The following is a 24,090-nucleotide window of genomic DNA, read 5'->3' as shown; positions in this document are numbered from 1 at the left end:
TCTGGCCCAGACGGTATCCCCGTAAGATTTTACGTTGACTATGCTACAAATATAGCACCATTCTTATCTGTCATCTATCAGAGATCATTGGAACAGCAGAAAGTTCCACGGGACTGGAAGAAGGCCCAGGTCATAGCAATCTATAAAAAGGGTAGAAAATTGGACGCACGTAATTACCGGCCAATTTCACTGACATCGATTTGTTGTAGAATCATGGAACATATTTTGTGTTCAGACATAATGACCTTTCTAGACTCTGAGAAGCTCATCTGCAGAAACCAGCACAGTTTTAGGAGACAGCGGTCATGCGAGACACAGCTGGCCCTCTTTGTGCATGATATACAACAGGCTCTAGATACCGGCTCCCAGGTTGATGCCATATTTCTCGACTTTCAAAAGGCGTTCAACTCAGTTCTGCACTGTCACTTTGCTACAAAAAGTGCGCACTTATGGTCTACCCAATGACATATGCGGTTGAATAGAAAGTTTTCTAACAGACAGGAAGCAGTATGTTGTCCTGAACAGGGTGACTTCAACAGAAACGAGCCTAACTTCAGGTGTGCCCCAGGGTAGCGTAATAGGTCGTCTGCTTTTTACGATTTACATAAACGATCTGGTTGATGGTATTGACAGTGACCTTAGACTGTTTGCCAATGATGCTGTAGACTACAGGAAAATAGTATCACATGAAAGTTGTGAAAAAATCAATGAGGATTTGCAGAAAATAAATGCGTGGTGTAATGACTGACAGTTGTCTCTCAATATTAGAAAGTGTAACTTACTGCATATAAAAAGGCGAAAATCCCCATTAATGTATGAGTACAAAATAAATGCCCAGTCTTTGGAAGTGGTAGCATCAGTCAAGTATCTGGGTGTTACTATTTGAAATGATCTCAAATGGAATGATCAAATTACACAAGTAACAGGTAAGGCAAACTCTAGATTGCGGTTTATTGGTAGAATCCTGAAGTGATGTAGTCCTTCAACAAAGGAAATAGCTTACAATATCTTAGTGCGTCCAGTCTTTGAGTATTGTTCATCTGTATGGGACCCTTAGCAGTTGGGTCTGATTCAGAGATTGAGAAGGTCCAAAGAAGAGTGGCAAGATTCATGACTGGTATATTTAGCCATCGCGAGAGCATCACAAATCTCATAGAAAGTTTAAAGTGGGACACACTTGCAGATAGATGGCGCGCTAAACGGAAGAGGCTGCTCACTAAATTTCGAAATCCAATCTTCACCAAGGATGTAGAGCATATATTATTACCACCAACTTTCAAATCACGCAATGATCATGATTCAAAGGTAAGGGAGATAAGAGCTCGTACTGAGGTGTTCAGTACAGTCGTTTTTCCCTCGCGCAATCCGCGAGTGGAACAGAGGGGAGGAAATAATACTTTGACGCGAATTGTGCCCTCTGCCACACACCGCTGCTTGGTGGCTAGCGGAGTATGTATGTAGATGTAGACATGACATGCGAATGCCCATTGCCATACCCTGGGTTATGGCAATGGGCCACCTAGAGGAATCCTTCCTAACCAACCAGAATTCCAAACCCCTCACCTGGTTCAGATTCAGTAATGCCACCTTCATGATCTGGATTAAGGGTGACGACACCCTATCCACATTCTTCCAGAACCTCAACACCATCTTCCCCATTCGCTTCACCTGGTCACCTCCACCCAACAAGCCACCTCCCTTTGTGTTACCTCCATCTCCAAGATGGCTACATCAGTACCTATGTCCACATCAAACCTACCAACCACCAGCAACATCTCCATTTTGATACCTACAACTCTTTCCATACCAAGAAGGCCACTTGTGGCCTTCTGGCCATCGCATCTGTTGTGATGAGCAGTCCCTCCCGAATATATCAAGGGTCTCACTGAGGCCTTCACAGACTGTAATTTCCCTCCCAACCTTGCAAAGAAATAGATCTTCCATGCCTTATTTCTCCAGTCACCCACCACTTCCCAAAGTCCCACCGTCTGGCTATACAGGAGCATTCCCCTCATGACTGAGTACCTCCTAGGACTCGAGCAACTGAATCACATTCTAAGCCAGGGTTTTGACTTACTTCATCATACTCTGAAATGAGGAATGTCTTACCCACTATCCTTCCCACCCCTCTCACAGAGCTATTCCATCACCCACCAAACCTGCACAATATTCTTGTCCATCACTATTCAACCCTTGCTCCCAACCTCTTGCTTCATGGCACATATCCCTGTAATAGACCTAGATGCAAGGCCTGCCCTATACATCTTCCCTACCACCACCACCACCACCACCACCCCCACCACCACCACCACCACTTACTCCAGTCCAGTCACAAGCATCACCTATCCCATCAAAGACAAGGCTACCTGTGAAACTAGTCATTTGATCTACAAGCTAAGCTGCAACCACTGTGCTGCATTCTATGTGGGCATGACAACCAACAAGCTGTCTGCCTAGATGTCTGGCCACCAATGTACTGTAGCCAAGAAACAGCTGGACCACCCAGTTGCTGAGCATGCTGCCCAACACAACATTCTTCATTTCAATGACTGCTTCACAGCCTGTGCCATCTGGATCCTTCCTACAAACACCAGATTTTCTGAATTGCACACACGGAAACTCTCCCTGCAATACATCCTACATTCTTGTAACCCTCCTGGCCTCAACCTTCGTTAGTCACTGTCCTTCACCCACCTATCCGCTTCCCTGTTCCCACTCCAGGACCAACACACCCACAGTCTTAACATTTCTCTCATTTTCCACTCTCCCCACCATCTGCTTAACCTCCCAAGTGCACTTAGCCATCCTACCCTATCCCCACCTCGATCCTGTATGCTCCCACAAGCAGTACTTTACTGTCCACCACACCTACCCTGCTATCCCTCCCCTTCCCTGTCCCAGCCTCCTCCTTACTCCTACCACCAAGATTGTTTCTCCCGTCATGTGCTGTTGCTCTCAGTCTGGCCTTGGCAGCCACAGACAGTGGTCATGTTTATGAGTCAGGTTTGAGCGAATGTGTGTGTGTGTGTGTGTGTGTGTGTGTGTGTGTGTGTGTGTGTGTGTGTGTGTGTGTGTGTTGTCTAATTCAGAAGAAAGCCCTCTGCCTGAAAGCTTACTTCTTTAGAAGACTTTTTGTTGTGCTTGTCTGTGACTCAACATATCCACTATATGGTGATTAGCAATCTATCCTTTTCTTAATACTGTCATTATTCTTCCTTGGATATTCCATTGTTTAATTTCAAGAACGTTATTTGAAAAATATGTAAAATCTGCCAACCAGTTGCATAGGTTTTCTATATACCTTGACCAGATTTCTTCACATCTAAGGGTGACTTCATCAGAAGGTAAGGTAATTACATGAAGAATATTATTAATTTCTGAAGCATAAAAATGGTTTTCCATACACTTCTCACCTTAATGAACATCATGAGCAGTGATAATGATCCATGTTTCTCTGGGACGTTTGAAAAGAGGTGTGACAGGACTATCTGTAATCTTTAATATTTTACTTTCAATGATGTTTTGTGAAAATTATTCATAAAAGTGATGATAGGAAGGAGAATCCATTTTTTCATCAAATTTGTGCTCAATGTGGAACATGCACTTTAAAGTGACCATTACCAGTATAACCACAAAGAAGTTTTACATCGCCGTCTAATGCCTACCTTGTTAATGCACTTCAAATAGCTTGCGCTCGGTTTTTTTGAAAAGAATTTTGTGTTTTTTGAATGAAAAATGAGCTGCTCTTTTTCCCTGAATGAAACCACTATTGCCAGACTTTATTCATTTGATTTCCTAATACCCTAAGGCAGGCAGCAATTTGGCACCCTAAAGAGCAGGCAGAATTGAAGGAATATTATTATTAAATAGTTTCAGCATGGTTCTATCTCACCTCCATCAGTTTTAATGAATACCTAGATTTATTAATAGGAAGATGGTCAATACAGTGAGCAAGTACTTCTGCTGCAGGCAGAAAAATATCAACACTGTACTGACATCAGTCTAAAGAAGACACTAATTGTGCAGTCAAAAATCTTTATAATGTTGTTTTCAAGCACTCTGACCTGGAGTAGTAAATTAGACCAGAAACATTCTCCTACCACTTTCACCAGAAATGAGAAGTATTTTGACTGAATCATCAAACAATGACTCAAGTGATGCAGTTGTGGGTGTGGATGCTTCAATTTGCTGTTTCTCATGTGTTTTCTGGTCTTCTATTTTCTTCTTCCTTGTTCTTTGTTCTTTGCTCTTTTTTGAGAGCCTTGTGTCTACAAGTTGAAGACAGACTATTCTTTCTTGCTCTCTTTATCATAGTAAAGAACTTGTAGCACAAGGTCATAAAGCACTATATGATTAACTTGCCATGCCCTTAACATTGCTTTGGGTCACTAAATAACAAGAATCTATCTGTTACAAAAACTTTATTGACATATTCTGGGCACAGCTCATCATAAACATATCAGAAACCAAATTGATACAAACTATAATGTCAAGTGGTAACTCTACTAACATTGGTGCTTAAGCACAATTATCATGTGACATGATACTTTATATCAAGTTTGTTTCTGATATTTGATGACGGCCCATGACCAAAATACACCAATTAAGTTTTTGTAACAAGTGTACTGTTGTTATTTAATGATCGGTTACAGGTTCTATCATGTTTTTGTTTGATAGTTTGCAAAGCACTGCCATGTACAACAACAACAAAGTTGCAATACTGCCATATTTTGTACAACAACTAGTTGATGAAGTGGGTGGGGGTGAGGGGGTGGGGGTGGGGGTGGGGGGTGGGGGGCAGCATGCACCAAAAGATTTTGAAGTTGTTGAATAAGGGACACTCAAATGTTTATTTAAATGGAAATCAAAGTAAAACTGATTAAAAGTGAAAACCCACCTGTTTTTCAAAATGTGGAACCCTTGAGAAATCAAAAGTTTTGATTTCTTCTTTTAACCTATGTAATCTCTGGAAGTCATCCATATTTGTTGCGGCAATTTCTCTGAATGTGTCAAAAAAGAAAAAAGTTTTTTCTGCAAAATGAGAGTGGGTTATTCTCAGAAGTTCTTGAAGAGCATAGTTGCATGATTCTCCAACAGGTGCATCCCTGGTAAAATAAAAATTATTTCAACAGTCATTGTGAAACAAAACTAAAATTGTAATAATGAAAGCGATATTGGCACTAGGCTCGGTGAGGAAATGAACTTTTTTCAAAACTACATTGCGTATTTGCTGTTGTCCATGACACAAATTTGTAGACTTCAACAGTCATGTGAATCAATTACTGCACTTCAGAGGGAGATTAGATACTGCGAAGGTGAAAATAACATTTAAGATCTCTCACTACAGATATGTCAGCTATTCCATGAAATGGTTTTAGGTTTTCCTGAAATCAACCTCTATTAAAAACACAATTGTCATGGCACCGCATAATTCATAAAACATAATATTACATATTATTGCAGTAAAAAATGAGAAAGTGACTCATGACACATTTTTGATTTGATTTGATTTGATTTTTTATTGGTCCAGTTTTATCATATAACACAAATTGTAAAATTGATACTGGACAGGCCGAAGATAAGTTACAATAATACATAGTATTAGCAAAATAGTAGGCAAATTAAAATTAGGTACCTATTACAACTAATTTTGTTACTTATTCAGAAATTCTCTGACAGAATAGAAACAGTGCTTTATTAGAAATGCCTTTAGTTTAGCTTTAAACATTGGATGAGTAGTATTTTTTATTTCCTCTGGTACCTTATTGTGTAGTATTACACCAGTGTTAACTATGCTCCTCTGATAGGTGGTTGTTCTGTGATATTTTTTATGTATATTTGATTTGCTTCTGGTACATTTTTGTTCTGTATCAGTTTGCCTGTTTTCAGGAGGTAGTCCCTAGTGAACAAGATAGTTTCATAAACGAATATACTTGGAACATTTAGAACACCAAGCTCAGTAAAATGGGATTTACAGGACTCTATCTTTTTAAGGCCACAAATTATTCTTAAAGCTCTTTTTTGCATTCTAAAAACCTTTACACTGTGAGTTGAGTATCCCCAGAAAATGATCCCATATCGGCTTAGTGGTTGGAACTGTGCATAGTATGCCTGCAGTACTGTTGTTTTGATTGTTGCAGCCTTTAAAATTCTTAGGCCATAGCACACAGATGATAGTTTTCTACACAAGTAATTTATATGTGTGTCCCACTTTCAGTCTTGCTGAACCCAAAGACCCAAGAATTTTGTGACACATTTTCTAGGGGATCATTTTTTAATTGGGCTTGAATAGACACTTGATTAGTTAGGGCAATTAAATGGAAATCGACACACACAGTTTTTTCAGTATTTATAACGAGTATGTTTTTCGTGAACCACTCAGAAAGTCTTTTCATAGAACTTTCTGCTGTGGACCGCAAAGTTTCTGGACTGGATCCAGTGAGCAATATGCTGGTGTCATCGGCAAACAGGATAGTTTTTGTGGGACTCATATGTTCAACTAAGTCGTCCACATAAATCAAGAAGAGTAGTGGACCTAAGATTGAGCCCTGTGGTATGCCATATTTTATTGGTAATTCCCTAGAAAGAAAGGAGTCGTTTCTTGTTTTATTCATTTTATTGAATTCATACTGAAGTGATACTTTCTGCCTACGGTTTTTTAGGTATGAACACAACCAGCTATGTGCTACACCTCTTACTCCTCGTATTTCTAATTTTTCGAGCAGAATGTTATAGGCCAACACGTCGAAGGCTTTTGATAGATCTAGAAAAATACCTGCAGCTAATTTATGTTGATCAAGGGATTTTAAAATGCAGCCTAAGAATTCGAAAATTGCTGTCTGTGTAGATTTAGACTTTCTAAAGCCATGTTGTTGTACTGTAAGAGGTACATATTTATTTATGAAACTTAAAAGCCTGTCATAGAAGAGTTTTTCTAGAATTTTTGAGAAGGAACTGTGACACAGGTCGGTAGTTAGATATTTTTTCACGGTAGTTAGATATTTTTTCAGAAGAACCTTTTTTTAGCAGTGGTGAAACTTTTGCTATTTTAAAAGTATCTGGAAATACACCAGTTTGTAAAGAGAGGTTGAAAATTTTTGCCAAGGGGTTTTCTATGTGGTGAGCACATTCTTTTAATATGAAATCAGGTACTTCATCAAGACCACTTGACATTTTATTGCTTAATGATTTAATTTTACTTATAATTTCATTGGGGTTTGTTTCATACACATACATAGAAGCAGTCGAGACCACTGACTTTCTGGAGAAACTTGGGACTGATCCTTGACAGTGTACTTGAATGAGGTCTTCAGCTAGTGAGGTGAAGTATTTATTGAATTTTTCCACTACTGAATTTGGGTCTGTGACTTTTGAGCCTTCTAGTGTTAATGATACATTCTTTTTCTTTGGCACTGAACTACAAGTTTCTTTCTTTATAACTCTCCACGTGGATCTCATTTTGTTAGATGAGTTTCTGCCTCTTTGACTACTCTACCATAGATTCTTTTGTAGGCTTTTGAATAATCTGTGAATTCTTCGGTTACTCTATATTTCTTACAAGAGTACTGCAGAAATCTGTTTCTCTCACTGGAAATTTTTATGCTTTTAGTTACCCATTGCTTATTATTGTTAGGTTGTACTGTTTTTACTACTTTTGGAATGCTACATTAAAATAGTGAAGAAAGATGCTCTGAAAACTCATGTACATACTATCACATTGTTCTGAGTGGCAATGCTTTCCCAGTTTTCCTTCACCAGTAAGAGATTAAAAATTCTAATGTTATCTTCAGAAAAGGTTCTTTTTTTCAACTACTTTTCTGGAACTTCCACTACTTGTTAGAATTTCTATACACAGCAACTGTGCCTCATGATCACTATAACCCATGCTCAGTACTCTGCTAGAGAATCTAAGTTTTAGATTAAGAAGTAAGAAACTTAAATCATGCTTGCAAAGTTCAAAGTTCAAACTATCATCTAACCATTCCAATTTAGGTTTACTGAGGTTTTCTTGAATCACTTCTGGTAAATGATGAGACAGTTATTTTAACAGGGCTATTGCTGGTTTGATATGGAGTCCTTGCATGGCTAGAATACTGTTCTTTCTCTAGCAATATCAAGGCCTACCAGATGTTAAACTCTAACCTTTGCAACATATCTTCTTATGACAGACTTAGTTGTAAGCAAATGTTATGGCTGTTAACCTCAGCCTGTTGGCCAGACATTTGAAGAAAAAAATAAATTTAACAATGACATGCAAGAAAAACCAAACTGAGGTGCCTAGAGTCAAAGGGAAGTAAGTGCAATTTGCACTAGATTTTCTCAAAATGAGGTAAAAACAAGTGAGTGATACACTCTTCGGCTGCATGGTTGACACCATTTCACAGCAACCATGATGTCAGTTATATTAATAAATGAAAAAAAAAAAATACCATCACAATCACAGTGTCATTTATTGGCAACTACCTGTTTTGATGTGCCCTGCAGATCATTTTCATGCCTGATGCTGAAAGGTGCGGTTTGTCAAGAGTGGTGCAAATGATACAAAACTAGTTGTATATCATTTGGACCATTACTGCTTAACCACACACTGTGGCAACAGATCTGAAGGTGATCTGCAGTGCAGATCAAAACTGGTAGTAACCAATAATAGAACTGTGATCCAAACAGTGTTATATAATTTATTAATACTCTTTGGCTGCATTAATCTGATACATAATTTGGTTTCCATTTTACCTATACACTGATTATTTGCACCAAAGACTTAAATCTACTAAATATCAATGAATAGTGACTATATAATAGTCTTTTGCACTTATCTTCTTTGGCTTCTGTATTTTAAATCTTCATGTTGTTGTTGTTGTTTTTGTTGTTGTGGTCTTCAGTCCTGAGACTGGTTTGATGGAGCTCTCCATGCTACTCTATCCTGTGCAAGTTTCTTCATCTCCCAGTACTTACTGCAACCTACATCCTTCTGAATCTGCTTAGTGTATTCATCTCTTGGTCTCCCTCTACGATTTTTACACTCCACACTGCCCTCCAATGCTAAATTTGTGATCCCCTGATGCCTCAGAACATGTCTTACCAACCGGTCCCTTCTTGTCAAGTTGTGCCACAAACTCCTCTTCTCCCCAATTATATTCAATACCTCCTCATTAGTTATGTGATCTACCCATCTAATCTTCAGCATTCTTCTGTAGCACCACATTTCGAAAGCTTCTATCTCGTCTTGTCATTTATCGTCCATGTTTCACTTCCATACATGGCTACACTCCAAACAAATACTTCCAGAAACGACTTCCTGACACTTAAAACTATACTCGATGTTAACAAATTTCTCTTCTTCAGAAACGCTTTCCTTGCCATTGCTAGTCTACATTTTATATCCTCTCTACTTTGACCATCATCAGTTATTTTGCTCCCCAAATAGCAAAACTCCTTTACTACTTTAAGTGCCTCATTTCCTAATCTAATTCCCTCAGCATCACCCGACTTAATTCGACTACGTTCCATTATCCTCGTTTTGCTTTTGTTGATGTTCATCTTATATCCTCCTTTCAAGACACTGTCCATTCCATTCAACTGCTCTTCCAAGTCCTTTGCTGTCTGTGACAGAATTACAATGTCATCGGCGAACTTCAAAGTTTTTATTTCTTCTCCATGGATTTTAATACCTACACCAAATTTTTCTTTTGTTTCCTTTACTGCTTGCTCAATATACAGATTGAATAACATTGGGGAGAGGCTCCCTTCCCAACCACTGCTTCCCTTTCGTGCCCCTCGACTCTTATAACTGCCATCTGGTTTCTGTACAAATTGTAAATAGCCCTTCGCTCCCTGTATTTCACCCCTGCCACCTTTAGAATTTGAAAGAGAGTATTCCAGTCAACATTGTCAAAAGCTTTCTCTAAGTCTACAAATGCTAGAAACGTAGGTTTGCCTTTCCTTAACCTTTTTTCTAAGATAAGTCGTAAGGTCAGTATTGCCTCAAGTGTTCCAACATTTCTACAGAATCCAAACTGATCTTCCCCGAGGTCGGCTTCTACCAGTTTTTCCATTTGTCTGTAAAGAATTCGTGTTAGTATTTTGCAGTTGTCACTTAGTAAACTGATAGTTCGGTAATTTTCACATCTGTCGACACCTGCTTTCTTTGGGATTGGAATTATTATATTCTTCTTCAAGACTGAGGGTATTTCACCTGTCTCATACATCTTGCTCACCAGATGGTAGAGTTTTGTCAGGACTGGCTATCCCAAGGGCGTCAGTAGTTCTAATGGAATGTTGTCTACTCCCGGGGCCTTGTTTCGACTCAGGTCTTTCAGTGCTCTGTCAAACTCTTCCCGCAGTATTGTATCTCCCATTTCATCTTCACCTACATCCTCTTCCATTTCTATAATATTGTCCTGAAGTACATCGCCCTTGTATAGACCCTCTATATACTCCTTCCGCCTTTCTGCTTTCCCTTCTTTGCTTAGAGCTGGGTTTCCATCAAAGCTCTTGATATTCATACAATTGGCTCTCTTTTCTCCAAAGGTCTCTTTAATTTTCCTGTAGGCAGTATCTATCTTGCCCCGAGTGAGATAAGCCTCTACATCCTTACATTTGTGCTCTAGCCATCCCTGCTTAGCCATTTTGTACTTCCTGTCGCTCTCATTTTTGAGACGTTTGTATTCCTTTTTGCCTGTTTCATTTATTGCATTTTTATATTTTCTCCTTTCATCAATTAAATTCAATATTTCTTCTGTTACCCAAAGATTTCTACTAGCCCTTGTCTTTTTACCTACTTGATCCTCTGCTGCCTTTCACTACTTCATCCCTCAGAGCTACCCATTCTCCTTCTACTATATTTCTTTCCCCCATTCCTGTCAATTGTTCCCTTATGCTCTCCCTGAAACTCTGTACAACCTCTGGTTTAGTCAGTTTACCCAGGTCCCATTTCCTTAAATTCCCACCTTTTTACAGTTTCTTCATAGGACAATAAAAAGTATTCTGATAAAATTTACTGTAAAAGTCCACAACTTTATATATGTTCAGCACCTATCCTTCTGATTTGCAGAGTCTTGTCTTATAAGTGTACATTGTTCTCCACCATAGTCTGCTTGCTGGGTCTGTTAATGACATGGGTGACCATTTTGGTTCTTTTTGTGTGGATGACTTCTGTGGAATGGATGAAAAATCAGTAGTATGAAGGACAGTAAATCAATAATGTTCTTTTATTTCAAGTGCTTTATCTTCAACTTACGGTGTCTTCAAGGCCATTCCACAGGAAGTACAACTAGTCTATGCTTCTTCAATGAATCTGCACTTAAAACTTGTTCTCAAACATCCAGGATCGTGTTCACTTGTTAGTTACAAAACAGTCTTATTGGTCATTCTTTCTTAAAAAGATGCTGTATATGCCTTTCTCTCTAACCTTAATGCAATGTTTCAGGGACTGTTTTGAATCTGTCTGTTCCTTCCTGTGGCAGTAAACCAATTGGAAGCTTTTGCAACTATCTGCTGATTGTGTTCTGCTACACATTTACCACTAACAATGATGTGTGTTCTCAATGATCCAGAAACCCTGATCTCACTCATAAAAAGGATGTCCACTCAGCAAGTTCTTATGGTTAACTGTTTCAGTCACTGTACTGTTCACAAGCATAGCCAGCTTTACAGCAAGGTGGGTTTTGTTTTGCCTCCCACAATTATAACTGTCTTCAGACCTGGAAGTAATGTTTGCAGGAAATTCTGTAACCCTAAAATTATTTCTTGTTATTTTCAAAAACTTGTGCGTGAAAAATGTACCTCTTAATATGTTTTTAAGTTCAGAATCCATCTCAATATCCATATTAACCACTTTCAAATTTCAGCACACTTTCTGAGAGTAGCAATGTAGGGGACAATTGGGTTATGCATTTATCTCCTTTGGTGAACAAGTAGTACAAGTAATTAGACTTTGTACTTTTTTCTGCCATTGGATCTCAGCACTTGCTGGATTCTCAACACATTTCCTCATTCTCTCAACAGATGAGAATCGAAAATTGTAATCCATTCAATGCTGTACTAACTTCATAAATCTGGAAAACTGCACTTACTTCCATTGGCTTCTAGGCACCTCAGTGCAATAAAGGGTGTAAGTCATTGAAAAGATTAGAAAAAGGCATTTTTTCAAATTATTGGCACAGGCAAAGTAATGTCAGTGAAGAACCTAAGACAATCCAAACTAACCAAGAAGAGGAATTTTCTTCCTGGGTATAATTATTTGAACAGACTCAAGTACAGATCAGTTTATCAGTTTTTTTGTTACCACTGTTTTACCATGGCGTAACAATTTCGTATTGTATATCCTTTATTAGACCACATTTTCAGTACTATCACACTTCCTCCAAAAAATAAAGATGAAACCCTTATTATTGTTGAAACTTCCTGGCAGATTAAAACTGTGTGCCCGACCGAGACTCGAACTCGGGACCTTTGCCTTTTGTGGGCAAGTGCTCTACCAACTGAGCTACTGAAGCACGACTCACGCCCGGTACTCACAGCTTTACTTCTGCCAGCATCTTGTCTCCCACCTTCCAAACTTAACAGAAGCTCTCCTGCGAACCTTGCAGAACTAGCACTCCTGAAAGAAAGGATATTGTGGAGACATGGCTTGGCCACAGCCTGGGGGATGTTTCCAGAATGAGATTTTCACTCTGCAGCGGAGTGTGCGCTGATATGAAACTTCCTGGCAGATTAAAACTGTGTGCCCGACCGAGACTCGAACTCGGGACCTTTGCCTTTCGCGGGCAAAGGAAGTTTTAATCTGCAAGGAAGTTTCTTATTATTGTTGTCTTATTCAAAATTTTATTGCTTGAAAATTGTAATCTACGAGTTGGTCTTGTGAAAAGAACTGAGATACAACTTTTTTTCATTTATAGTACATTATAGCGTAACACTCTATTGTCATAGTTTAAAAATGACTTCTGAAGCAGTAACAAAGTCAGGTGATTGATAGCAAATAATTTTAACTCATATTTCTCTGAGGCAGCTGAGATTCTGGTGAAGCAAAACTTTCAATATGCTGTCACTGCAAATCAGATTAAAACTATCCCTAGTAACAAGTCTCTCTTCCTATACCCAACAGATGAACAGGAAATGCTAAAAACAATAGGGGAGCTAAAATCAAAATTTTCCTCTGGTACTGACAACATACCAGGCCACATCATTAAAAAATGTGCACCCTTAGTAGTTAGGCCCATGGCAGACATATGCAATAGTTCACTTTCTCAGGGAATCTTCCCAGAAAGGTTAAAAATAGCTAACGTGAAGCCATTGTACAAAAAGGGTGAAAAAACAGATATAACAAATTATAGGCCAGTCTCTCTACTATCTGTTTTTTCTAAAATAATTGAAAAAATCTTTTATAAAAGACTCTTAGATTTCATTGAAAAAAAATAAACTTTTCTCAGGTACACAGCATGGTTTCCGAAAATGTAAGTCCACTGAGACAGCTATTCCTTAAATGAAGCTTTAAATGCATTATATAAAAATGAACACATAGCAGCAATATTCCTAGATCTTTCGAAAGCATTTGACATCATTAACCATGGTCTATTGTTTAGAAAATGTTGGTGTCAGAGGCCCAGCCTATGAGTGGGTAAAGTCATATCTACAAAACAGACACAAAATAGTTGAAGTCTTGTACAAAAAAGGAAAAAATTTAACTTCCTATCAATCAGAAAAAACAGTGTGTTAAATACGGTGTGCCGCAGGGTTCCGTACTGGGACCAATCTTGTTATCCCAGAAGAGCTCCAAAATGAAATAAAAAAGAGCACTTCACATGTATCAGAATGGTTCGCAATGAACAACTTAATAATAAACACACACAAAACAAATACTATGCATCCACACACATGCAGAATAAACAGCCTTTAACTGCAACCATAGAACTGTTAGGCGAAAGACTTGAAATTGTAAACAGCACCAAATTTTTGGGAGTTTGGATCCAAGATGACCTAAGATGGCACAAACACACACAGCACCTATGTAGTAAATTAAATACCATTTGTTATTGTATAAAAATTCTTGCTGGATACACACCAATGCAAGCCATAAAAAATGTGTATTACGCCCAAGCAGAATCACTACTAAGATATGGTTTAATTTGCTGGGGAAATTCACCACCCAGCAAAAGCTGTTTTATTGTACGAAAAAGAATTATAAGAGCCATGGAAGGCTCAGAACCTCTATCTTCATGCAAACCCTCATTTAAAAAGCTTCATATTCTTCCATTACCATGTCTATATATCCTAGAAACAATAATGTTTATAAGGAAAATCGTAGATGAAAATAGCAAGATTGCTCCAAAAAACCAAAATATCCATTCATATAACACAAGGAATAATCAGTTTCCATATGCAGTTTTCACATACAACACTACAACAAAAAGGACCCTTGCAAGCAGGAAGAAAACTGTATAACAAACTACCTAAAAAAATTAAGGCAATAACTGGCATGCATAAATTCAAAACTGCACTGAGTGACTACTTGCTACAGAATTGCTACAATGGTGTTGATGAATTTTTATCTACAATATAAATATGTGAAAAATTTAAATAGCTTATACAATTAAGGCCAAAATAAGAAAGGTGTACATGTAGATTTATCTGTATTATATGTGGTCTATTACATATGTGTGTGTGTCTGTACAATCAAGGCTGAAAGTATGAAATGTGCGCGTGTAAAATTTGTGTATTTGTGAAATGTTATTCCTATATGTTAGAGTTATGTTGGTATATACTGAAAACCATACAAAAGTTTTTCCATTAAACTTTATTGCAAATTATTTGACTTGTCCTATATCATTATGTAACCCCTGTAAGGTGTATGATTCACAGGACCAATAAATATACAATACAGTACAATACTCACACACCTAAATCTTGGTAGTTGCCGTTTATCCCAATCCTGAATTACACGTTCAACGTTAATCCTGACAGTTTTATCAGAAATTTCGAGAATGTCAGCTGGTCCAATTGCAAGTACTGCATGACCACCAACTCCATCTGGTACAAAAACACTTGTACCCCCTCCAATCAAGCCCATCATACGATACCAAATTTCAGGTTTTTCTGGAGGTTCCTTCCGACTTTTATCTTCATTCCTCACCTTAAAAAAGGAGAGAACTAATCAGTTAATTTAAAAGTAATGATATGATATCTCTGGTGCAAATACTTAGTTTATTGTGTTTTACAAGCCACAACACAGATAATGTAATGTGAACGAAATGGTATATGAATCAGTACTTTTAGCATATAATTAGGAGGAACAGGGAAAAAGACAGTGAAATAATGTTGGATATGGAGAATTCTTGGGAACAGAACTGCCATTAAACAAATGAAGGTCACACTAAAGTGTGATAGTTGAAGATTTCAGAGCATAGATTCAAGATGAGGCTGACATCACAAGGGTACTACATTGTGATTGGAACAATGGCATATGTTCAGTACAGACAATAAAACAGATACTTTGCATTTGTAAGGAAGTATGAGGTCCACACTAGTCTTGGTGAGTTTCTCTGGTACATGTCACAAAGGTAATGGAATAGACACACCAAAGAGGTGAGAAACATTATAGCTCAGAGATGAATAGAGAGACTGAGAAGTGCTTAGAAGAGGAAAGAAAGTTTGTGTAGCTTTCTCTAAATGCAGAGAACAGTCCCTCAGTCTGATTGGTTGCCCATTACTTACCTTCAGGAGATACAACTACCAATACAGTCAACAGAAAGATACAGAAATAGCACGCAGTCACTGTACTTACAAAAGCCATTATTTTTTACTGTCATTATTTTAAGGTTTACAGCCCATAATGTTGTTTTTCTTGAAAGCTACCAATTGTGCTGCCACCTTTGGTGAACTTGAGAATTTCTGACAAGAGATGCTGATGATGCTAAAGAGCACACATCTACAGAGCAAGCAGTTGCTGTCACAAGCAGCCAACTTCCTCCACACAATAAGTTCAGACAACAATAACCTCAGTGTGTACACTATTTCCTATGGTCCTACGGAAATGCAGGCTTTCTCAATGAACTTCACTGATAAAATCTTGGGTTATCAATCAGGTGGCATTACCATCTTGAAGCAACATCTCAATGATTCAGCTGCTTATCACCTTGAGGTGAACTGACATTTCAATAAGTTTCTTACTCTTCATCTTCAGCAAAGTGACTCCGCCAGAAGATGATGAGCAGGAAATCCACTGAAAAGCTGGTTCAAAACAACGTTGCCACTCAGTTGACAAACTAAGAAGATTTCATCCAAAGCTTGACAATGTAAATAAGCGTGTACCAATACTATGTCCATACGTATCACATAACAATTTACCTGTTACCAGTTAGTTAAATTTTGAGCGACGTTAATGATTACTCAATGAAGTAGCTTCTGTGGTATTTCAGATATGTATTTAAATTTGTTTTTCTAGATAGATTATGCCCATCAGAATGCACATTTTCAGTTATGGTACTGGAACTGAGCTTTCTTCGCTCATTTCCCCATTGTGAGAGGTTTGAAATGATTTACATTTGTGGAACTATTACTCTGCATAATACAGATGTCATCTGACACTATGAGGACAGATATCAAATGTGATGTCCCAGCCACTACACCAATACTATATTAGTGCCAAAGTAGTTACATATCATACCTGGGGTGCTGTCCCCAACTGTTGCTGCAATACATAACACAACAGCTAAGTCTCAGCATAAAATTTGAGAAACAGTTTTATAATATGAATCAATATGTGAAAAAGAATTATTGCAGACAGTATATCATGACACTGTTTTATATTCAGCTATCTCTTTAAAAAAAATCTATTCATAAGTAGTAACTGTGCAATTTTTTCTCACATGAAACAACAGACTCCAGTTGTTATGTGTGGAATTTACTCATATGAACATTTTTTCACTGTTATGATTTTGATGGTATGTTTTATCTTTTCCCCTTTACTGTGAAATCATTTGTGCAGGTAGATTTTAAAACTACTTAACTGATCAATTCATCACTCATTTATACATCCATCAATCCACCCATCCATTATATTCCATAGATTCCACCAAGATGGAGAACCTCCAAGGATGTGGTGCAAGTAAAGGTATACTTTAACAACAGATAAATAGTTTGTAGAAATTAATCTATACATTATATCTAAAAACAAAGATGATGTGACTTACCAAACGAAAGCGCTGGCAGGTTGATAGACACACAAACAAACACAAACATACACACAAAATTCAAGCTTTTGCAACCAATGGTTGCTTCATCAGGAAAGAGGGAAGGAGAGGGAAAGACGAAAGGATGTGGGTTTTAAGGGAGAGGGTAAGGAGTCATTCCAATCCCGGGAGTGGAAAGACTTACCTTAGGGGGGAAAAAAGGACGGGTATACACTCGCGCTCGTGCGCGCGCGCGCCCACACACACACACACACACACACACACACACACACACACACACATATCCATCTGCACATACACAGACACAAGCAGACATTTGTAAAGGCAAAGAGTTTGGGCAGAGATGTCAGTCGAGGCGGAAGTACAGAGGCAAAGATGTTGTTGAAAGACAGGTGAGGTATGAGTGGCGGCAACTTGAAATTAGCGGAGGTTGAGGCCTGGCGGATAACGAGAAGAGAGGATATACTGAAGGGCAAGTTCCCATCTCCGGAGTTCTGACAGGTTCGTATTAGCGGGAAGTATCCAGATAACCCGGACGGTGTAAAACTGTGCCAAGATGCGCTGGCCGTGCACCAAGGCATGTTTAGCCACAGGGTGATCCTCATTACCAACAAACACTGTCTGCCTGTGTCCATTCATGCGAATGGACAGTTTGTTGCTGGTCATTCCCACATAGAAAGCTTCACAGTGTAGGCAGGTCAGTTGGTAAATCACGTGGGTGCTTTCACACGTTGCTCTGCCTTTGATCGTGTACACCTTCTGGACTGGAGTAGGTGGTGGTGGGAGGGTGCATCGGACAGGTTTTACACTGGGGGCGGTTACAAGGGTAGGAGCCAGAGGGTAGGGAAGGTGGTTTGGGAATTTCATAGGGATGAACTAACAGGTTATGAAGGTTAGGTGGATGGCGGAAAGACACTCTTGGTGGAGTGGGGAGGATTTCATGAAGGATGGATCTCATTTCAGGACAAGATTTGAGGAAGTCGTATCCCTGCTGGAGAGCCACATTCAGAGTCTGGTCCAGTCCGGGAAAGTATCCTGTCACAAGTGGGGCTCTTTTGTGGTTCTTCTGTGGGGGATTCTGGGTTCGAGGGGATGAGGAGGTGGCTCTGGTTATTTGCTTCTGTACCAGGTCGGGAGGGTAGTTGCGAGATGCGAAAGCTGTTGTCAGGTTGTGGGTGTAATGGTTGAGGGATTCCGGACTGGAGCAGATTCGTTTGCCATGAAGACCTAGGCTGTAGGGAAGAGACCGTTTGATGTGGAATGGGTGGCAGCTGTCATAATGGAGGTACTGTTGCTTGTTGGTGGGCTTGATGTGGACGGACGTGTGAAGCTGGCCATTGGACAGCTGGAGGTCAACGTCAAGGAAAGTGGCATGGGATTTGTAGTAGGACCAGGTGAATCTGATGGAACCAAAGGAGTTGAGGTTGGAGAGGAAATTCTGGAGTAGTTCTTCACTGTGAGTCCAGATCATGAAGATGTCATCAATAAATCTGTACCAAACTTTGGGTTGGCAGGCCTGGGTAACCAAGAAGGCTTCCTCTAAGCGATCCATTAAACCTCAAAATTCCAATCCTCACAATCTGGAACCACAACACCCTAATTCAGTAGTTAAACTTTCCTGCAAACCTCTCTCCCAATCCAAAACCTCTGTGCTATCCAAAGGCCTCACCTTCAGCCCCACTCCCAGATTCAACCAAACAGCCCTCGTCAAAGATTTACTGTCCTACACTCGTACTCTCTGCTGGAAATATCACTTTGCCATGAAGAAAAATGATCCTAATCCTACTCGTAATGATCCAATTCCCCAAGACACTATCCAAATTGAACCCTGCCTGGAACAGTTCTGTCCTCCGTCACAGCAGGACCCACCTCCTCTTCCTCAAAATCATCCTCTCCAAACCTTCCAGGAATTTCTGACTTCCAGCCTTGCCTCTCAATCCTCCTTAAAAAACCTTAATCCTACTCCCAACATCACCACTGCTGAAGCCCAGGCTATCCATGATCTGAAGGCTGACCGATCCATCGTCATTCTTCCGGCGGACAAGGGTTCCACGACTGTGGTACTTGATCGTCAGGAGTATGTGGCTGAGGGACTGCGTCAGCTTTCAGACAACACTACATACAAAGTTTGCCAAGGTAATCCCATTCCTGATGTCTAGGCGGAGCTTCAAGGAATCCTCAGAACCTTAGGCCCCCTACAAAACCTTTCACCTGACTCCATCAACTTCCTGACCCCACCAACACCCCGCACCCCTACCTTCTTCCTAAAATTCACAAACCCAATCATCCCGGCCGTCCCACTGTAGCTGGCTACCAAGCCCCCACAGAACGTATCTCTGCCTACGTTGATCAACACCTTCAACCCATTACATGCAGTCTCCCATCCTTCATCAAAGACACCAACCACTTTCTCGAATGCCTGGAATCCTTACCCAATATGTTACCCCCGGAAACCATCCTTGTAACCATTGATGCCACTTCCTTATACACAAATATTCCGCATGTCCAGGGCCTCGCTGTGATGGAGCACTTCCTTTTACGCCGATCACCTGCCACCCTACCTAAAACCTCTTTCCTCATTATCTTAGCCAGCTTCAGCCTGACCCACAACTTCTTCACTTTCGAAGGCCGGACATAACAACAATTACAGGGAACAGCCATGGGTACCAGGATGGCCCCCTCGTACGCCAACCTATTCATGGGTTGCTTAGAGGAAGCCTTCTTGGTTACCCAGGCCTGCCAACCCAAAGTTTGGTACAGATTTATTGATGACATCTTCATGATCTGGACTCACAGTGAAGAAGAACTCCAGAATTTCCTCTCCAACCTCAACTCCTTTGCTTCCATCAGATTCACCTGGTCCTACTCCAAATCCCACGCCACTTTCCTTGACGTTGACCTCCATCTGTCCAATGGCCAGCTTCACACGTCCGTCCACATCAAACCCACCAACAAGCAACAGTACCTCCATTATGACAGCTGCCACCCATTCCACATCAAACAATCGCTTCCCTACAGCCTAGGTCTTTGTGGCAATCGAATCTGCTCCAGTCCGGAATCCCTGAACCATTGCACCAACAACCTGAAAACCGCTTTAGCATCCCGCACTACCCTCCCGACCTGGTACAGAAGCAAATAACCAGAGCCACTTCCTCATCCCTTCAAACCCAGAACCTCCCACAGAAGAACCCCAAAACTGCCCCACTTGTGACAGGATACTTTCGACTGGATCAGACTCTGAATGTGGCTCTCCAGCAGGGATACGACTTCCTCAAATCCTGCCCTGAAATGAGATCCATCCTTCATGAAATCCTCCCCACTCCACCAAGAGTGTCTTTCCGCCATCCACCTAACCTTCGTAACCTCTTAGTTCATCCCTATGAAATCCCCAAACCACCTTCCCTACCCTCTGGCTCCTACCCTTGTAACTGCCCCCAGTGTAAAACCTGTCCCATGCACCCTCCCACCACCACCTACTCCAGTCCTGTAACCCGGAAGGTATACACGATCAAAGGCAGAGTCACGTGTGAAAGCACCCACGTGATTTACCAACTGACCTGCCTACACTGTGAAGCTTTCTATGTGGGAATGACCAGCAACAAACTGTCCATTCGCATGAATGGACACAGGCAGACAGTGTTTGTTGGTAATGAGGATCACCCTGTGGCTAAACATGCCTTGGTGCACGGCCAGTACATCTTGGCACAGTTTTACACCATCCGGGTTATCTGGATACTTCCCACTAAAACCAACCTGTCAGAACTCCGGAGATGGGAACTTGCCCTTCAGTATATCCTCTCTTCTCGTTATCCGCCAGGCCTCAACCCCCGCTAATTTCAAGTAGCCGCCACTCATACCTCACCTGTCTTTCAACAACATCTTTGCCTCTGTACTTCCGCCTCGACTGACATCTCTGCCCAAACTCTTTGCCTTTACAAATGTCTGCTTGTGTCTGTGTATGTGCAGATGGATATGTGTGTGTGTGTGTGTGTGTGTGTGTGTGTGTGTGTGTGTGTGTGTGTGTGCGCGCGCGCGCGCGCGAGCGAGCGAGTGTATACCCGTCCTTTTTTCCCCCTAAGGTAAGTCTTTCCGCCCCCAGGATTGGAATGACTCCTTACCCTCTCCCTTAAAACCCACATCCTTTCGTCTTTCCCTCTCCTTCCCTCTTTCCTGATGAAGCAACCGTTGGTTGCGAAAGCATGAATTTTGTGTGTATGTTTGTGTTTGTTTGTGTGTCTATCAACCTGCCAGCGCTTTCGTTTGGTAAGTCACATCATCTTTGTTTTTAGATATATTTTTCCCATGTGGAGTGTTTCCCTCTATTATATTAATCTTTACATTATATTACAAAGAAACTACTACTATACAACTCTACACAATTTGTGCTGATGCTAGCTAAATGTAAAATAGTAAATGAGAAGAAAAGCCACAATTTTGGAGAAAAAGACTCTTGCTTCCTTAGTTATTTAATTTAACTGCTTTTTTTATATCCAACTGTTAGGTTAACATTTACTTGCCTGCATTGCTATTTTTCAAAGAAAATTTTGAGAACAGTGACATGTTTACAATAAATTAACAGTTGCTACGTACCTAACAGTGATTTTTAATCTTCGAACCTAGATGATAAAATAATTTGTTGAAGGAGTGGCTAAAGAGGTATGTTTATAATTTTCTTTCAAAATGGTATGGATTCCCAGTTTTGCACTTTATGTTAGATGACAGCTTTGTATTGAATAAGTAAAAGTTCTACAACATTATGAAACATTTACTGTTCACTGTAAAGATGACGTCTTGAGTTGGAAACAGGCACAATGAAAAGAATCTTACAAAATGAGCTTTTGGCCAAAGCCTTCTTCAGAAAGGAAAACACATGTGTTCACACAAGCAAGCACACCTCATGCAGACATGACTGCTACCTCTGGCCACTCCGCTATGGTGCACTTGCTTTGTGTGTGTGTGGGGGGGGGGGGTGTTTATTTTCTGCTTCTGAAGGAGAACTTCTTTGTTTGAAAGCTAAAAGTTAAGTAGTCTTTTCATTGTATCGGTCTGTGACTGAACTACTCCTCTATGAGGTAAGTAGCAATTTATCCTTTTCATTTTCTTGTTATTCCAGACTGGACTTTCCATTGTTTGATTGCTATATTTTCATTTTTTTAACATCATACAAATTTCTTTTCACTTGTGTTGCATATTGTCTTACAGTGGGTTGCCTGTCTTATGTGATTCAACATTCAGTAGTTCCCACGTGAATTCACACCATAACAAAGTGGTGAAAAGGGAGAAAGTAAAAAGTCGCAAAATGAGTTCCATCTCTGAACACAGTAATTTTAAATAAGGTTAAGCTCTGTCAACCAGGAAGTAAAACGATTGTGGTAAAAAGTTTTAGTATGATACTGCAATAATTAATTTGTTATTACTGACATAAAATTAAGTTTTGACCTTTAAAGTGGCAGCTGATGGCCCTGAGACATGCTAGAGAATCAAGGAAAATGTGCACTGGCTTTTGCATTTAGTGAACTGTATTACTGAAATACTGTGTGCACAATAAATAAAAATTAACACTGTAGCATTTGGCTTTTTCTTCAGGAGAGAAAATGTAGATGTAGTTGGTGTGTGGTTGGAAGGAGAATGATTATTCAGAAACTGATAGCTATAAGGCAATAGGGAGGCAAAATTTATCACTATAAGATAGAGGTGTCAAACAAGGAAAGAATACATACAGACAGACAAAGGTCACTGGGCAGATGGGAAGTAAACAGTAACTGATCTCTATCTCCTTCCCTCTTCATATTTTGTGAGTCCGTATCTGGATCTACGACTTCACACAATAATTTTCTCTTTGCAATGAAGAAGAAACACATGGTTCAAAAGCTGAGAATACTATTTTTTTATTCATTCTGATGTGTTTCTATAGCCTGTGTTGAGAGCTGCATCTGCTAAAATTAGATACTAGCCAGCTCATCTGTCTCATTATGAATTAAAACAAATTTCTTAAGTAAATTTTCCTTTAAATAAGTAATCAACAATTTATCCATTTATATGAGTTTTGATCTGTGAAAAAATACTAGATACTACTTATACAAAGTAATTGCTTTACATTTATATCATTGTTTCTCCATAACCAAAAGAAAACCAATAACATAATATTTGATAATTTAGCAACTGGAAGACCAGACAGCAACTTTCATATTGCAACATAGCACTATTAGTGCACACCAGATACAAAAAAATTTAACTTGGAATGAGGTAGGAAAATGTCCTTTATACAAGCTAATCTCATTTTAATTACGACTCATTCAGTTCTTTTACACTACAATGATCTTGAAAAGTCAATAGAACTAAAACTTGAATTAAATGATGTTCTTACTTTTTCTTTGTATTTTTAATAACTTGATAATTCTTCCAAAAGAACCAAAAACATATTTATATATCACACAAGTTTTTAAGTTCTGTACATAAACCATATATGATGAATAAAGAAATTTATGTCCAACATATAACTGAAACACTTCCAGTTTCGAATTATGCAATCTGGCAAAAATTACAGGGCAAGAAACAAACATTAAACTCACCTCCAATCGTATCTCTCCTGAACTGTTTTGTGATACGGAATCACAGAGTACAAGTACTTTATATAAAGAGCGTCTGTAGTCTGATGAGAAAGATAGCAGAAGTGCTAACTTATTGACGTGTTCTTTGTGAGAAATCAGTAACACTCGTCCAGGCACCATTTCACGAACTACTTTTGGCCTTGTCATTGTTTTCACCTAAAAATAAAATAGAATGAGTTTTCTTATGACCAGCAATGAGGAAGTTCATAAGTGATAAAACAAATGACTTCCTGTAAGCATAAAATAAACTAAAAGACATGCAATCATCTACAGTTAAAATAACAGTGCAG

At 39.5% G+C, this 24,090-nt stretch overlaps 1 protein-coding gene across 1 annotated transcript in view; it reads right to left on the bottom strand.

Annotated features, from left to right (window-relative positions):
* The window catches only part of LOC126259724 (helicase SKI2W), a 157,750-nt gene that overhangs the window by 35,656 nt on the left and 98,004 nt on the right, over positions 1-24,090 (bottom strand). Inside the window, exons 13-15 of the mRNA XM_049956704.1 lie at positions 23,762-23,956; positions 14,898-15,130; positions 4,898-5,105 (exon numbers count right to left, since the gene is read on the bottom strand). Of these exons, the coding sequence (XP_049812661.1) occupies positions 4,898-5,105; positions 14,898-15,130; positions 23,762-23,956 (636 nt within the window). The remainder of the gene's footprint in view (positions 1-4,897; positions 5,106-14,897; positions 15,131-23,761; positions 23,957-24,090) is intronic.

This window comes from Schistocerca nitens, chromosome 5, assembly GCF_023898315.1.
Source record: "Schistocerca nitens isolate TAMUIC-IGC-003100 chromosome 5, iqSchNite1.1, whole genome shotgun sequence".
NCBI classification, from domain to species: domain Eukaryota; kingdom Metazoa; phylum Arthropoda; class Insecta; order Orthoptera; family Acrididae; genus Schistocerca; species Schistocerca nitens.
The sequence above is the reverse complement of the archived record's forward strand: the minus strand, read 5'-3'. Positions and strand labels throughout refer to the sequence as shown.